This window comes from Argentina silus, assembly GCF_951799395.1.
Source record: "Argentina silus genome assembly, chromosome: Y".
In the NCBI taxonomy this organism is placed as follows: Eukaryota; Metazoa; Chordata; class Actinopteri; order Argentiniformes; family Argentinidae; genus Argentina; species Argentina silus.
Window position 1 is genome coordinate 4,382,501 of NC_139654.1, and position 17,751 is coordinate 4,400,251.

General features: G+C 43.0%; 1 protein-coding gene across 1 annotated transcript in view; it reads left to right on the forward strand.

Annotated features, from left to right (window-relative positions):
- Positions 1 to 17,469, forward strand: part of LOC310823891 (uncharacterized protein) — a 26,515-nt gene extending 9,046 nt beyond the window's left edge. Inside the window, exons 3-18 of the mRNA XM_083696821.1 lie at positions 1 to 294; positions 773 to 1,617; positions 3,246 to 3,359; positions 3,560 to 3,673; positions 4,260 to 4,373; positions 4,852 to 4,942; positions 6,456 to 6,687; positions 7,284 to 9,099; positions 9,831 to 10,004; positions 11,491 to 11,664; positions 13,170 to 13,343; positions 13,816 to 13,989; positions 14,480 to 14,653; positions 15,649 to 15,822; positions 15,938 to 15,984; positions 16,252 to 17,469. The exon at positions 1 to 294 is cut by the window's left edge and continues 1,426 nt beyond it. Of these exons, the coding sequence (XP_083552947.1) occupies positions 1,541 to 1,617; positions 3,246 to 3,359; positions 3,560 to 3,673; positions 4,260 to 4,373; positions 4,852 to 4,942; positions 6,456 to 6,687; positions 7,284 to 9,099; positions 9,831 to 10,004; positions 11,491 to 11,664; positions 13,170 to 13,343; positions 13,816 to 13,989; positions 14,480 to 14,653; positions 15,649 to 15,822; positions 15,938 to 15,984; positions 16,252 to 16,805 (4,203 nt within the window). The 5' untranslated portion in view covers positions 1 to 294; positions 773 to 1,540 and the 3' untranslated portion in view covers positions 16,806 to 17,469. The remainder of the gene's footprint in view (positions 295 to 772; positions 1,618 to 3,245; positions 3,360 to 3,559; positions 3,674 to 4,259; positions 4,374 to 4,851; positions 4,943 to 6,455; positions 6,688 to 7,283; positions 9,100 to 9,830; positions 10,005 to 11,490; positions 11,665 to 13,169; positions 13,344 to 13,815; positions 13,990 to 14,479; positions 14,654 to 15,648; positions 15,823 to 15,937; positions 15,985 to 16,251) is intronic.
- The last annotated feature ends 282 nt before the right edge of the window (positions 17,470 to 17,751 follow it).

Below are 17,751 nucleotides of genomic sequence, written 5' to 3' on the forward strand. Positions count from 1 at the left end.
TGTGTGTGCTTGTAAGATATTGCGTATTTGTGAGCTAAAAGAGTGTGTGTGTGTGTGTGTGTGTGTTATTACATTTTCTACTTACTAACAATCTTTTGTGGAAGAATTGAACTGCTGTGGGACATTTAAACACTGTCAAAAAACTGCTTTGGCTTTGTCTGAACACGTCCGAATACCAACTGGAGGTGCTGCATCAGAACAAGATCAAACTAGTTCATCCAGGGGAGAGCTGCATCAGTGAGGAGCCAGACAGAGAGCAGAGCTGAGCACTGAGGTGGGAGACAGATCACAACCGTAAGTTGATGTTTTTCATTGTTTCTCACCGTCTAATATGATTAGGATGAACTCACATGCCTTTGTGTCGCGTCACAGAATGATGGAACCCTAAAATAGTACGCTAGCCAACTGGTTGTGACCAGCCTGTTAAGGAAGCCTCAACCTGGTTTTGTCCAGCTGACTGTGATCTAGTAGGTTCAACTACATGAGGCCCTAGATAACAATAGATAATAATGACTGTGTCTAGACTAGTCAACAGTCTTTACACAGGTCACTATTGACCAACCAGCAGAGCTGTAAGACTGACAGACAGACTGTGTGAGTGTTGAATACACTCCTCTATGAAGAGTCAATCAGTTGGTTTACTGTATGGTTTGTTTTTTATGTAAAAGTTGGCTTGTGTAATCAAAGTTAACTTTCATCTTTGATTTAATTTGACATTTATTCAACCTGTAAGTGAAAATCCAACTTCTATTTTACAATGACCACATTTTAGTTGAACTACCTTCCTCATTCTCTGAACAGTTGGCAACAGGAATGGACACCTGCTGATGTGAGTGAAACAATCTGGCTTCTTATCTGACAGGGAAATCAAACCACAGGGAGAGAGATTTCTGTTCTATTTTGCTGCTGTATATCGCTGCTGTATATCACTTTTGCAATATATACATATATGAAAAAGAGGGGCTAGAATGACACAATTACATATTTTCTACGTGGACACACACACCCACACACACACACGCAAGGAAGGAAGGTAGTTTTGGTGCCTAATGGAGCATAAGGTACTTGCTCTGTTTACCCCTCAACACTTTATATACAGGAAAATAGCGCCACACCTGTCCAGTGTTCTCAGATCAACACAAGGGAGTCATTGTTTCTGGACAAACTGGTTCATCAGTAAAGAGTGTGAACTGAACATGAGCTGACAGAAGTAGGAGGTGCATCAGTAGACAAACAAGTTCAGTCAAGGATGAAGAATGTCAGACAGACAGACAGACAGACAGACAGACAGTCAGACACAGACAGACAGACAGAGACATTGTCAGTGTCCCTTGTTGGTGTCAGGAGAGAGAGATTACGTATATCCAGGATCAGCAGGTTTTCATGTCCCTTTCCTCCCTCTGTTGAGCCCCAGACTGAAGTTTCTCACTTCACTGGTTTTGAACTTTAGTCTCCTTTAACGTGCTGCGTGTGTTCATTGGGTTTATAGCAGAAGGTTCTTTGAGGAGAGGAGAGAGAGGAGGGGACCACTGCCTCGAAAATGAGTCTCTCTGGGGAGAGAGAGGAGGAAACCACTGCCTCGAAAATGAGTCTCTTTGGGGAGGTTGAAGCCATGGGGTAAGAGAAGAGTCTCTGGAGGGCATTTAACATGAAGATGATGATTCTGATGATGATAATGATGATACATACTTCATTCATAACTAGATTAATGTATGACACAGGAATGTAGATATACTGTAGTTCAATGCATTCTGTAGCAACAGACAGTGTTGCAACACTCACTAGAAGGCGTGTCCACGGAGGAGGAGAGTGGATCCTGGAGGGAGATAGCCACTAAAAACCTAAAAGATACTTACTATACATATACAGTGGGGGACATAATTATTTGATCCCCTGCTGATTTTGTTAGTTTGCCCGATTACAAAGAAATGAGCGGTCTATAATTTTTATGGTACTTTTATTTTAACAAATAGACACAGAATATTAAAAAAAAAAGTCCAGAAAAACATATTATATAAAGTTATAAATTAATTTGCATTTGATCGAAGGAAATAAGTATTTGATCCCCAAGCAAAACATGACTTAGTACTTGGTGGAGAAACCCTTGTTGGCAAGCACAGAAGTCAGACGTTTCTTGTATTTGGTCACCAGGTTTGCACACATCTCAGGAGGGATTTTGGTCCACTCCTCTTTACAGATCCTCTCCAAATCCTGAAGGTTTCAAGGCTTTTGCTTGGCAACTCGAAGCTTCAGCTCCCTCCACACATTTTCTATAGGATTAAGGTCTGGAGACTAGCTAGGCCACTCCATGACCTTGCGGGCACTGCAGGATTTCAATCCGTTACGGTGTAGTGTGTTACCAATGGTTTTCTTGGTGACTGTGGTCCCAGCTGCCTTGAGGTCATTACCAAGCTCCTCCCATGTAGTTCTGGGCTGATCCCTCACCCTTCTCATGATCATCCTTACCCCACGAGGCGAGCTCTTGCATGGAGCTCCAGGCCGAGGGCGATTGATGGTTATTTTGTATTTCTTCCATTTTCTAATAATTGCACCAACAGTTGTCTCCTTCTCACCAAGCTTCTTGCTGATGGTCTTGTAGCCCATTCCAGCCTTGTGCAGGTCTACAACTTTTACCCTGATGTCCTTTGAATGTTCTTTGGTCTTGCCCATGGTGGTGGAGAGGTTGGAATGGAAGAGATTGATTCTATTGACAGGTGTCTTTTATACCCATAACATGCAGAGATTAGGAGTACTTTCTTAAAGTGACAGGAGTAATCTGTGTGCCTCATGGGCATATAACCTGTCTGTATGAGCCAGAATTCTTGCTGGTTTGTAGGGGATCAAATACTTATTTCCTTTGATCAAATGCAAATTAATTTATAACTTTAAACTTTAACATGTTTTTTCTGGATTTCTTTGTTGATATTCTGTCTCTATTTGTTAAAATAAAAGTACCATAAAAATTATAGACCGCTCATTTCTTTGTAATCGGGCAAACTAACTAAATCAGCAGGGGATCAAATAATTATTTCCCCCACTGTATATTAATTTGGATTGGCCACACCGTCCCCACTCTCCTCCTCCCAGTGCACCCCAACCCTCCATGGTAATGGGGATCCCCTGAATGAAACAAAGACAGGTTCATTAACACTCTGTCCTTCACAATGCCACCCTCCTGTGGCACTGGCTGTAGGAGCTCATCTCATATGGCACATTTAAAAACACAACTCCACCTTGTAATGCAGGGTCCAGCAGGAGAGACCAGCCTCACCTGTACCCAGCTGTGTGTCCATGAAGAGTGACGACTCTATGGGACGTATAATAAACTTCGGAGAAAGACCTCCTCATTCTAGTCAAAGGTTAGTTTGAGGTTTAATCCTAGTAGTCAATATCCTGACGCCACACAGACACACTCGTATGAACACATGACATCCATTGTCTTCTGTTAAACATGTGAGAATATTGGTGTCCGACAACACAGATACACACTCATGAACATGTGATGTTCACTGTTGACTGTTAATGAATGTGAGAATGTTGGTGTCTTTGTGTTTGACAGGGTCCAGCAGGAGAGACCAGCCTCACCGGGACCCAGCTGTGTGTCCATGAAGAGTGACTGGTCTATGGACCTTCCAATAGAATTCAGACATGGAACCGTCACTCCTAAACAAGGGTAGGTGTATCATGGGGGATGTGATGAACTAACTGCTAGACTATGCCACCTGTTTGTTTCATGAGGTCCTCGGTGGAAACTATAATGAACTCAGGTTCTACTATCAAGGAGGGAGCATGGGAATAAGGCACACAATGCAACAATCATTTTTTGCACAGCTTTTATTCACATCATCTTCAGCTCTCGGAGCTCAGCACATATTTATTTTTAAAGGCAGAATTTCAAATGTTAGACACAGGAATGTAGATATACTGTAGTTCAATGCAAACTGGAGCAACAGACAGTGTTGCAACACTCACTAGAAGGCGTGTCCATGGAGGAGGAGAGCGGATCCTGGAGGGAGATGGCCACTAAAAACCTAAAAGCTATTTATAATACAGTTATATTAATTTGGACTGGCCACACCGTCCCCACTCTCCTCCTCCCAGCTCACCCCCACCCTCCATGGCGATGGGGATCCCCTGAATGAAACAAAGACAGGTTCATTAACACTCTGTCCTTCACAATGCCACCCTCCTGTGGAACTAGCTCTAGGAGCTCAGCTCATATGGTACATTTAAAAACACAACTCCACCTTGTAATGCAGGGTCCAGCAGGAGAGACCAGCCTCACCGGGACCCAGCTGTGTGTCCATGAAGAGTGACTGGTCTATGGACCTTCCAATAGAATTCAGACAAGGAACCGTCACTACTAAACAAGGGTAGGTGTATCATGGGGGATGTGATGAACTAACTGCTAGACTAAGCCACCTGTTTGTTTCATGAGGTCCTCGGAGGAAACTATAATGAACTCAGGTTCTACTATCAAGGAGGGAGCATGGGAATAAGGCACACAATGCAACAATTATTTATTACACAGTTTATAATGACATCATCTTCAGCTCTACGAGTTCAGCACGTATTTATCATTAAAGGCAGAATTTCAAATGTCCTGATGAAGGTGTGTCCATGGAGGAGAGCAGATCCTGGAGGGAGGTGGCCACTAAAAACCTAAAAGCTACTGAACAAATATATTAATTTGGACTGACTAAACCGTCCACCAATGTTAGTTTTTTGTAATATTCATCTGACCCAGGAACTATGTTTTGCGGTATACATTCTGAAGTTATTCTATTTGAGAAACTGGGCCTCATTCACACTTCTCTGGATAAAGACATATTATTTTTTGTTTTTACCCAGAATCCCCAGTGACCAGGTGGAGAGACCACAGTCAGAGATTCCCAGTGGTCAGTCTGTCCAGAGTCAAAGTGAACTGGCCTCCATATTCAGGGTGAGCTAAATAGAAATTATGACATTGAAAATCAAAATCAAATCAAATCAAATCATTTATTAAGGACCACACAACCAAGGTTGGTGGAATTTGCTTTCAGTACAGCATGTTATAAAGCTCAGATCAAGTGTCATATCACAAACATTAACAAGACAATAACATTAACATAGACAATCAATACAGACATATACACAGACAGTATACAGCAGACACTATACACAAATTAACACATGCAGTGGTGATTTAGTGCAAAGAGTTAAGGGTCCTTATGGCTGTGGGGAAAAAAACTGTTTTTGAAGTGGGTTGTTTTGGTGGATATGGATCTGTAACGCCGCCTGGAGGGCATCAGTTGTAACAGGTGGTGAGCGGGGTGAAAGGGATCAGATAATATTTTTTGTGACCGTTTGATTGTGCGTTTATGATACAGTGATTCGACTGTGGGGAGGGGGGAGTCGATAATCTTTGATGATTTTTTGACTATGTGCTGTAGTTTTTTGCGTGAATTACTGTCCAGGCTGCAGTACCAAACTGTTATGGAGGAGGTGAGGATGCTTTCAATAATGGCTGTGTAAAACTAAAGGAGGAGGTTTTGTTTTATTTTGAATTTCTTGAGCTGCCTCAGAAAAAACAGTTTTTGATGGGCTGATGATGTGGTCTGTGTTTATGTTCCATTTGAGTGTATTACTGATGTGTGTGCCAAGAAATTTGAATGAGTCTGTTACAGTTATGGGTTCGCCAGAGATGTGAATGGGTGTTTTGAGGGAGGGTCTGCGCCTGAAATCTATGATGAGTTCTAGTGTTTTGGATGTGTTGAGCTGGAGGTTGTTGTCTTGACACCAAGTGAAAGCTTGGGCCACCTGCTTGCGGTAGTGGTCTTCGTTATTGTTGGTTATGAGTCCGGTTATGGTTGTGTCGTCTGCATATTTAAAGAAAGTGACTGAGCTGTGGTGGGATGTCATGTTGTTGGTGTAAAGGGAGAAGAGCCAGGGTGAAAGGACGCAACCTTGGGGGGCACCAGTGCTGAGGGTCAGAGGTTGAGATAAGAGGCCACTTATCTTAACCCTCTGTAGCCTTCTCTACAAGAAGCTCTGGATCCAGTGGCATAAACTGGGGTCAATGTTCATGTGCATCAGTTTGTTAAAGAGGGTGACCGGGTTTATTGTGTTGAAGGCTGAGCTGAAATCGATGAAGAGGATGTGGGCGTAGGTGTTGGGTGACTCAAGGTGTTGTAGTATGTGATAGAGGGCAAGGTTGATAGCATCCTCGACAGACCTGTTGGCACGGTAGGCAAATTGGTGGGTTTCCATCCGAGGGGCAGTGTATGATTTGAGGTGAGAAAGGATGATGCGTTCAAATGACATCATGACCACAGATGTTAGAGCAATTGGTCTAAAGATGGCTAAGTAATCCCCATACGAAAGTTATTTTTTTCTTGTTTCAATTGCTCTACTGTGTGTACAGGTTTACCCATTATTGTCTATCTCACTCCACTTTATTATTCTAAATGTTTCAGTTGCTTGAAGACAATGTCATCACTTTACTGAGAAATGAGCTGAAGAGGTTCAAGAGGCTTATTTCTCCAGACTACCCAGAGTGCTTTGAGAGTCAGGGGGAGGAAGAGGAAGTGGTGGATGATGAAGAAGAAGAGAAGCAGGAGAGCAGTGCCAGAGAAGGGGCTCTGAAGATCACACTGCACGTCCTGAGGAACATGAACCAGAAGGAGCTCGCTGACACACTGGAGAAACGTAAGAGACCTCATGTGTTTTCACAGAGAAGTGGTACTGGGCTGAAATATTATTGGAAATACAAACACCACTAACTGTAATTATGATGTATATCCCCATTTGGTCAATGTTTATGTTATGTTGCCTCTATAACTTAGTGTCTCTGTAATTACTCCAGTAACAAGATTGGTTGTTTCTGTATAATTGCATAGTAATGGGTTTGGACAGTTTCCTATAACACAGATGGAATAAGGACTGTTCTTTCCTACATGTGCAGTAATATATCATTCAACTACACGACATACTATGTAATTAATTACTAGATAATTAATTAATAATTAATTACTATATAACAACTTGTTAATTAATACAACATGTGGTCCTCTGTGGCTCAGTCAGTAGAGCATGGCTTTAACAACGCTAAGGTTGTGGGTTTGATTCCTGCTGGGACCATATATACTGAAATGTATGCACTCACTGCAATGCAAGGCGCTTTGGATAAAAGCGTCAGCTAAATGGCATATATATATATATATATATTTACAGTTACTGCAGGTATTGGGTCAATTTAAAGTAAAGTGTGCCAGGAATATTTTGTAAATTGTTTTGTCATTCAGATGAGCTTGCTGTGGTGTGCCAACATGAACTCAAGTCCAACCTGGAGAAGAAGTTTCAGTGTGTGTTTGAGGGAATAGCAAAGCAAGGCAACCCAATACTTCTCGATAAGGTCTACACAGAGGTCTACATCACAGAGGGTGGAAGTGGAGAGGTCAATAACGAACATGAGGTCAGACAGATTGAGACAGCATCCAGGAGACCAGCAACACAGGAGACACCAATCAAATGCAACGACATCTTCAAGCCTTTACCTGGACAAGACAAACCAATGAGAAATGTGCTGACAAAGGGAATCGCTGGCATTGGAAAAACAGTCTCTACTCAAAAGTTCATTACAGACTGGGCTGAAGGAAAAGCCAATCAGGATGTGCAGTTCATATTTCCACTTCCTTTTCGGGAGCTGAATTTAATGAAAGAGAAGAAATGCAGTTTGAATGAACTTCTTGGTCATTTCTTCATTGAAATAAAAGAATCCGGAATCTCCAACTTTGACCAGTATAAAGTTCTGTTCATCTTTGATGGTCTAGATGAGTGTCGACTTCCTCTAGACTTCAAGAACAACGAGACATGTTGCGATGCCACAGAGTTAACCTCAGTGGATGTGCTGCTGACAAACCTCATCAAGGGGAATCTGCTTCCCTCTGCTCTCCTCTGGATAACCTCCCGACCTGCAGCAGCCAATCAGATCCCTCCTGAGTGTGTTGACCAGGTGACAGAGGTACGAGGGTTCAACAACCCACAGAAGGAGGAGTACTTCAGGAAGAGAATCAGTGATGAGAACCTGGCCAGCAGAATCAGCACACACATGAAGTCATCAAGGAGCCTCCACATCATGTGCCACATACCAGTGTTCTGTTGGCTCTCAGCCACTACCCTAGAGAGACTGTTGGGTGAAGCAGAGAGAGGAGAGATGCCCAAGACTCTGACACAGATGTACACACACTTCCTGGTATTCCAGACCCAACAGAGGAATGTGAAGTACCTTGGAGACCATGACAGAGATCCACAGTGGGATAAAGAGCTAATTCTGTCACTGGGAAAACTGGCCTTCAATCAGCTGGAAAATGGCAATCTGATCTTCTATGAGGAAGACCTGAGAGAGTGTGGCATTGATGTCACAGAAGCCACAGTGTACTCGGGTGTGTGCACTCAGCTCTTCAGAGAGGAGTGTGGGCTGCACAAAGTGTTCAGCTTTGTGCATCTGAGCATCCAGGAGTTTCTAGCTGCTTTATATGTGTTCCTCACATGCAACATCAGCAATAAGAATCCACTAGTCAAACAGAAATCCTCATCCAGGAAGCTACGGTCATCACACAGGCGCAAACAAAAGATTCACACACCACTGATCAACCCCATCATCAACCTACACAAGAGTGCAGTGGACCAGGCCTTACAGAGTAAGAATGGTCACCTGGACCTGTTCCTGCGCTTCCTCCTGGGCCTCTCACTGGAGTCCAATCAGGATCTCCTACGAGGCCTTCTGACACAGACAGGAAGCAGCTCTCAGACCAATGAGGAAACAGTCAAGTATATCAAGGAGAAGATCAGGAAGAATCCCTCTCCAGAGAGGTGCATCAATCTGTTCCACTGTCTGAATGAGATGAATGACCATTCTCTAGTGGAGGAGATCCAAAGCTACCTGAGCTCAGGACGTCTCTCAGAAGCCCAACTCTCACCTGCACAGTGGTCAGCTCTGGTCTTTGTGTTGCTGACTTCAGAAGAGGAGCTGGATGTGTTTGACTTGAAGAAGTACTCCAGATCAGAAGAGGGTCTTCTGAGGCTGCTGCCAGTGGTCACAGCCTCTAAGACGGCACTGTAAGTAGATGGACAAAACACTGTATTGATACTTGAGCGATGAATGGAGTATGTGATCACTTTTTATGATTTACGGATTAAATGGAAGAAACTGAGTTATTGATCACATGGTCAAAAGTCATTCATAAATTGATTGCACACTTATGTTTCATGTTTTATTGACACACAAATATACGACTTGCTCCAACATGTTCAGTCGCTTTGTGTCTCGACTCCCAATAATGAGGTAGAAAGAGCCATTTCCAGTCGGAGTACTGAACACTGGTTTGGAGAAATACACTCCTGACGTTTTTAAGACTATCGAAATCCACTGGCGCTACCACGGATACTCACACCGCGGCTCAAATGAAGACTTTTGGTCTGACATTAAGCAAATAACATAGGTAGCATATATAATAACATGGCTCGCTGTGTTCACAGTTCAGCTAATGACTTTGTCAGCTTTATTTTAGTGAAAGTTGAATTAGTCAGTTCTCTAGCCAGTGAGTTTACAGTTGGTGCAGTTGGAAGGAGCTCGCCACTCATCTCCAACTGAAAGCTCTATCCATCATTTAAGGCATGAAAAGTATGGATACATGATTAGAAAACATGTTCTATGTTAAAATCCCGAAAATGTAATTATATTGTAATTAGGTGCGGCGACATGCAACTGGAAATGATAGAACACAATACATATGTACATTTTTCTCTGAGTTAAAAAGATTTGATGCTTGTATTTATTCCTCATTCAGGCTGAATGGATGTGACCTCACAGAGATATGCTGTGAAGCGTTGGCCTCAGCTCTCATCTCAAACTCCTGCCACCTGAGAGAGCTGTACCTCAGTCATAATGATCTAGGTGACGGGGGGGTGAAGCTGTTCTCTGCTGGACTGGGGAGTCCACACTGTCAACTACAGACACTGAGGTAAGGTCTGAGACTATTCTTGTTGTCAGACACATCATTCCTAAGTGTCTGTTACATTATCATTCTATGGAATCAATGATACTTGCACAGAAAGGCTCAATGATTGAGACAGACACTGTACATTATCTTCCAATCAATTACTATATAATGTGCGTGCGTGCGTGCGTGCGTGCGTGCGTGCGTGCGTGCGTGTGGTGGCGGGGTGGCTGCTCTGTCTGCAACCTGTGAATATGTTTGCCCTCCTCAATTCCTGCCCCACCTGCCCTTAGATCAGCTCACACAATACTACACTAACCCAATAGCTAGCAAATACATTATACCAGACGGAGAAATCCAGTGACTACAAATGTATCCATGGATAATTGCTCCCGTGTTGAGAGCAAATATAACTCTCACTCATGAATTATTATCATAATGACACTGAGGTGAGGTCTGAGACTATTCTTGTTGTCAGACACATCAGTCCTAAGTGTGTTAAATTGTCAATGATACTTGCACTGCAAATCTCAATGATGGAGACAGAACATTTACATGATCTTCCAATCAATTCCTAAACTCTTCACTGTGACAACACTAGTCCTACCACTTTATTTGTATTCCACCTTTTTCTTTTGTCAACTCCCAGACCGTCATCCTGTGCATGCACCCTTAACCTAGGACTACTTTCCCCTACAAAAAGATGAATAAATCAATATAAGGTCCACAATATGAGCGGTCTTCATAATTGAAAAAAAGCGATGAAGGATACCGTCTTACCTATCTCAGATGGGGTGTTTTTGAGTAACCATTTCATAGGGACAGCAACACATGCACAATTCAATAACAAGATGCCGACCTTTAGGTCAGGATGGCCTTGCAGCTGACTCAGCACATCCCCACCAACAGATATAACCCAGGGGACAGATATAACCGCTGTCAACCTGACTGGCTGTCTTGATTCGTACCGTTACTACATAAAATCATAAACGAGTCCAATACTGATCATAAAGGAATCAATGAACAGTGCATGACTGAACAAAATATAATCATCATGACATGGTCATACTGATTTAAAATAGATTGTTGTTTGGCTATATTGATTATAAGAATATCATAAATGACAGATGATAAATCTGTCTCCCCTCACACTATCAAGGAGGGAGCATGGGAATAAGGGAATAAGGCACACAATGCAACAATCATGTATTGTACAGTTTATAATCACATCATCTTCAGCTCTATTTATCAGTGTGTGTGTGTGTGTGTGGGGGGGGGGGGGGGGGCACTCTCTGAATACCATTACTCTCCTCAATTCCTGAACTATCTGGCCTTAGATCAGCTGATGGGGCTCCACAATAATTCACTAATCCAATAACTAGCAAATCTACCACACTTAGAAAAACAATGACTACAAACCTGCCTGCGATTGGCTTGAATCATGAATTCTTATCATAACGCTCCACAGTGATTGATTGGCTGCATGTATTTATTTGTACTCCTCATTCAGGCTGAATGGATGTCACCTCACAGAGAGATGCTGTGAAGCGTTGGCCTCAGCTCTCAGCTCAGACTCCTGCCAACTGAGAGAGCTGGACCTCAGTAATAATGATCTAGGTGACGGGGGGGTGAAGCTGCTCTGTGCTGGACTGGGGAGTCCACACTGTCAACTACAGACACTGAGGTGAGGTCTGAGACTATTCTTGTTGTCAGACACATCATTCCTAAGTTACATTATCATTCTATGGAATCAATGATACTTGCACTGAAAGGCTCAATAATTGAGACAGACAAAGGACATTATCTTCCAATCAATTCCTATAGTGTGTGTAGGTGTGCGTGTGTGTGTGTGTGTGTGTGTGTGTGTGTGTGTGTGTGTGTGTGGTGGGAGGGGGTCTGCTCTGTCTTCACTCTCTGAATATGTTGCCCTACTCAAATCTTGACCCACCTGGCCTTAGATCAGCTCATGGGACTACACAATACTGCACTAACCCAATAGCAAGCAAATACATTATACCAGACGTAGAAATCGAGTCACTACAAAATTATCCATGGTTGCTTGCTCCCCTATTGAGAGAAACTATAACTCTCACTCATGAATTATTATCATAATGACACTGAGGTGAGGTCTGAGACTATTCTTGTTGTCAGACACATCAGTCCTAAGTGTGTTAAATTGTCAATGATACTTACACTGCAAATCTCAATGATGGAGACAGAACATTTACATGATCTTCCAATCAATTCCTAAACTCTTCACTGTGACAACACTAGTCCTACCACTTTATTTGTATTCCACCTTTTTCTTTTGTCAACTCCCAGACCGTCATCCTGTGCATGCACCGTTAACCTAGGACTACTTTCCCCTCCAAAAAGATGAATAAGTCAATATAAGGTCCACAATCTGAGCGGTCTTCATAGTTTAAAAAAAAAGCGATGAAGGATACCGTCTTACCTATCTCAGATGGGGTGTTTTTGAGTAACCATTTCATAGGGACAGCAACACATGCACAGTTCAATAACAAGAGGCCGACCTTTAGGTCAGGATGGCCTTGCAGCTGACTCAGCACATCCCCACCAACAGATATAACCCAGGGGACAGATATAACCGCTGTCAACCTGACTGGCTGTCTTGATTCGTACCGTTACTACATAAAATCATAAACGAGTACAATACTGATCATAAAGGAATTAATGAACAGTGCATGACTGAACAAAATATAATCATCATGACATGGTCATACTGATTTAAAATAGATTGTTGTTTGGCTATATTGATTATAAGAATATCATAAATGACAGATGAGAAATCTGTCTCCCCTCACACTATCAAGGAGGGATCATGGGAATAAGGCACACAATGCAACAATCGATTATTGTACAGCTATAATTAAATCATATTCAGCTCTATTTATCATTAAAGGCAGAATTTCAAAGAGTGTGTGTGTGTGTGAAGGGGGGGGGGCACTCTCTGAATACCGTTACTCTCCTCAATTCCTGAACAATCTGGTCTTACATCAGCTAATGGGGCTACAGAACACAGCACAAACCCAATAGCTAGCACATATACCACACTTAGAAATACAATGACTACAAACCTGCATGTGATTGGCTTGAATCATGAATTCTTATCATAATGCAGCACAATGATCGTTTGGCTTCATGTATTTATTTGTATTACTCATTCAGGCTGAATGGATGTCACCTCACAGAGAGATGCTGTGAAGCTTTGGCCTCAGCTCTCAGCTCAGACTCCTGCCACCTGAGAGAGCTGGACCTCAGTAATAATGATCTAGGTGACGGGGGGGAGAAGCTGCTCTCTGCTGGACTGGGGAGTCCACACTGTCAACTACAGACACTGAGGTGAGGTATGAGACTATTCTTGTTGCCAGACGCATCATTCCTAAGTGTATGTTACATTATCATTCTATCGAATCAATGATACTTGCACAGAAAGGCTCAATAATTGAGACAGACAATGTACATTATCTTCCAATCAATTACTATAGTGTGTGTGTGTGTGTGGTGTGTGTGTGTGGTGTGGTGTGTGTGTAGTGAGAGGGGGGCTGCTCTGTCTTCAATCTCTGAATATGTTTGCCCTCCTCAAATCCTGACCCACCTGGCCTTCAATCAGCTCATGGGACTCCACAATACTGCACTAACCCAATAGCTAGCAAATACATTATACCAGACGTAGAAATCCAGTCACTACAAATGTATCCATGGTTAATTGCTCCCCTGTTGAGAGCAACGATAGTTCTCACTCAAGATTTCTTATCATAATGCACCACAGTGATGGTTTGGCTGCATGTATTTATTCGTATTCCTCATTCAGGCTGAATGGATGTCACCTCACAGTGAGATGCTGTGAAGCGTTGGCCTCAGCTCTCAGCTCAGACTCCTGCCACCTGAGAGAGCTGGACCTCAGTCATAATGATCTAGGTGACGGGTGGGAGAAGCTGCTCTCTGCTGGACTGGGGAGTCCACACTGTCAACTACAGACACTGAGGTGAGGTCTGAGACTATTCTTGTTGTCAGACACATCATTCCTAAGTGTGTTACATTATCATTCTATGGAATCAATGATACTTTCACAGAAAGGCTCAATAATTGAGACAGACAATGTACATTATCTTCCAATCAATTACTATATAATGTGTGTGTGTGTGTGTGTGTGTGTGTGTGTGTGTGTGTGTGTGTGTGTGTGTGTGTGTGTGTGTTTGGTGGCAGGGGGGGCTACTCTGTCTTCACTCTCTGAATAACTTTACTCCCCTCAAATCCTGACCCACCTGGCCTTAGATCAGCTCATGGGACTCCACAATACTGCACTAACCCAATAGCTATCAAATACATTATACCAGACGTAGAAATCCAGTCACTACAAATGTATCCATGGTTGCTGGCTCCCCTGTTGAGAGCAACTATAACTCTCACTTATGAATTCTTATCATAATGCACCAAAGTGATGGTTTGGCTGCATGTATTTATTCCTCATTCAGGATGAATGGATGTCACCTCACAGAGAGATGCTGTGAAGCGTTGGCCTCAGCTCTCAGCTCAGACTCCTGCCACCTGAGAGAGCTGGACCTCAGTAATAATGATCTAGGTGACGGGGGGGTTAAGCTGCTCTCTGCTGGACTGGGGAGTCCACACTGTCAACTACAGACACTGAGGTGAGGTCTGAGACTATTGTTGTTGTCAGACACATCATTCCTAAGTGTCTGTTACATTATCATTCTATGGAATCAATGATACTTTCACAGAAAGGCTCAATAATTGAGACAGACAATGTACATTATCTTCCAATCAATTACTATATAATGTGTGTGTGTGTGTGTGTGTGTGTGCGTGTGCGTGTGCGGGTGCGGGTGCGTGTGCGTGTGCGTGTGTGTGTGTGTGTGTGTGTGAGGTGGGAGAGGGGCTGCTCTGTCTGCACACTCTGTGATCGTTTGGCTACATGAATTTATTTGTATTCCTCATTTATATGTTGAATATGTTGAATATGTTTGCCCTATTCAAATCCTGACCCACCTGGCCTTAGATCAGCTCATGGGACAACACAATACTGCACTAACCCAATAGCAAGCAAATACATTTGTAACAATGTCCGTTTATACAGACGCAGTATAGGGATCAGGGATTGCTCCCGTTTATTCATAAAGTCTTTTGTAACGCTCTTAAGTGGCTTTCCAGCCTCGTCACAAGGTTCGTAGGTAGGTTCGTTCGTTCTCGTTCTCTCTCTCTCGCCGTTCCCAGCTCACCTCTCCTCCTGAAATGGCAGAAGCACACACATCTTAAACATTCGCCGGCGAGACTTAATTCGCAGCAGGTGTGCAACAAAAGTCTCGCCGACACAACCCCGGCCACGGTCCTGTAGCTCCCTCTACAGGCTGAACGCTGCATGTCCCCCCACAACATTATACCAGACGTAGAAATCCAGTGACTACAAATGTATCCATGGTTAATTGCTCCCCTGTTGAGAGCAACTATAACTCTCACTCATGAATTCTTGCACCACAGTGATCGTTTGGCTGCATGTATTTATTTGTATTCCTCATTCACATGTGGCCTTTCAACTGCCAAATGAAGAGGATTTAAAGCTGCACATGTACATTAGAGAGGAATAATCAGAATCTTGATATCAGATGGAGTGACACTATTTCCCCAGGTTGTCATTCTGTGGAGTCCCAGAGGAAGGCTGTGTTTCTCTGGCTTCAGCTCTGAGGTCTAACCCCTCCCACCTGAGAGAGCTGGACCTCAGCTACAATCACCCAGGAGACTCAGGACTGGCGCTGCTCTCTGCTGTACAGAAAGATCCACTCTGCAAACTACAGACACTCAGGTAAAGGCTGAATATGTGGCTGGACATATCAATGAGATTAATGCACTGTATCTATTTTCCTCATGATTGTGAGTGTGTCATCCAACCTCTGTGGGTTCTTCTGTGGTTGATATAGTGTGGACCATGGTGGAGAGTGCAGGCTCAAACCTGGGCTGATCAAATGTAAGTCACCATCGCTGTAGAGAATAGGACTGTGATATTACTCAAGAACCAGGGTACAGCAGAGTTCAAACAGAGCACCAGTATTGTATTCATATGTACATCTAAAATATTAGTAAATGTGAATTAGTTGTATCCCTTGTAAAAAAATTTCAATTAATAAGTAATATTTAGTGAAAAAAAGAATGTTATAATAACAAGATGGCATTGTGAATATTCTAAGTTATACAATTGTGTTGTTTTGATCATTATTTCTGCCCTCTCAAACAGATGCCTGTGAGCTCACACTGGACCCAAACACAGCACACAGACTCCTCTCTCTGTCTGAGGAGAACAGAAAGGTGACACGGGGGAGAGAGAAGCAGCCGTATCCTGATCACCCAGAGAGATTTGACTCCTGGTCACAGGTGCTGTGTAGAGAGGGTCTGACTGGGCGCCGTTACTGGGAGGTAGAGTGGAGTGGGGGAGTGGCTTATATAGGAGTGACATATAAAGGAATCAGGAGGAGAGGAGGGGGTGATGACTGTGGGTTGAGATTCAATGACAAGTCCTGGAGTCTGAGGTGCTCTGGTAACAGTTACTCCGCCTGGCACAATAATAAGGACACTGACATACCTGTCCCCTCCTCTGGCTCCCACAGAGTAGGAGTGTATCTGGACTGGCCGGCCGGCACTCTGTCCTTCTACAGCGTCTCCTCTGACACACGGACCCTCCTGCACACATTCCACTCCACATTCACTGAGCCCCTCTACCCAGGGTTTATGGTTTGTAGCTTTGGCTGTTCAGTGACCCTGTGTAAACTAGTCTCAGAGAGATCACACTGAACACCAAAGGCTCAAAGATGACGGATCAGAACATGAAGCAGTTGGATAGTGGTGTGTTTTCACTGAGATGTTGGATGTACAGATGTTCCCTCTCCCAGTGTGTAGGGTGTAGGATTGTTGTGTGTAGTTATATTATTTTTTACTATATATATATATATATATATATATATATTATATTATATTATATTAAATTAAATAAAATGCATCTGATAGTAAAATAGACTGCAATAGAGTGACAAAAAGTAGAAGCTTATATGTTTTTTTGACAGTGAAACAATCCAGATGAATGATTAGATGATCAAATCAGACTGATGATGAACTCTGAGAATAACACAGGAGAGAGTGTCTGTATGTATATAAGAGTTGGTTAGATTGGGTGTTTGAGTTGTGATGCTGGATCACGTTGCTGTGTGTAAGATAGCAGGGAGTGGATGTGAAGACAGCTCTCCTTCTCTGTCAGTACAACATGGACATGTTCTGTAATTCACTTTCCATAGATTCCTTCACCTGTCTGTCTATCCAACGCACATGTTGTTCCTTCTCCTGTGTGTGTGTGTGTGTGTGTGTGTGTGTGTGTGTGTGTGTGTGTGTGTGTGTGTGTGTGTGTGTGGTCAGAGAGGATGAGGGGAGACACATTTAACTGTGTAATTGTATTGATAATGTCCTGTACTTGTAACATTCAAGCCTCTGTTGTTTTATATTGATTGTTACGTTCCTTTACAGTTCAGTCTTCTTCTAGTTGGTACTGTCGGCCATCATGCTTTATGTTAACATGTATAGTTTATTTCCCTCTTCTATTCTCCCATGGACCAACCACAACAACCAAACCTCATTTCCCCCCAAGTGCCTCTGTGTTTTGGTAGTAATGACAGTAACTCTCACCTTCTGCCTCCTCCTTCTCATTCTGATGAAGGCAGCACTAGTCTACTAGTCTGAACTAACCCTG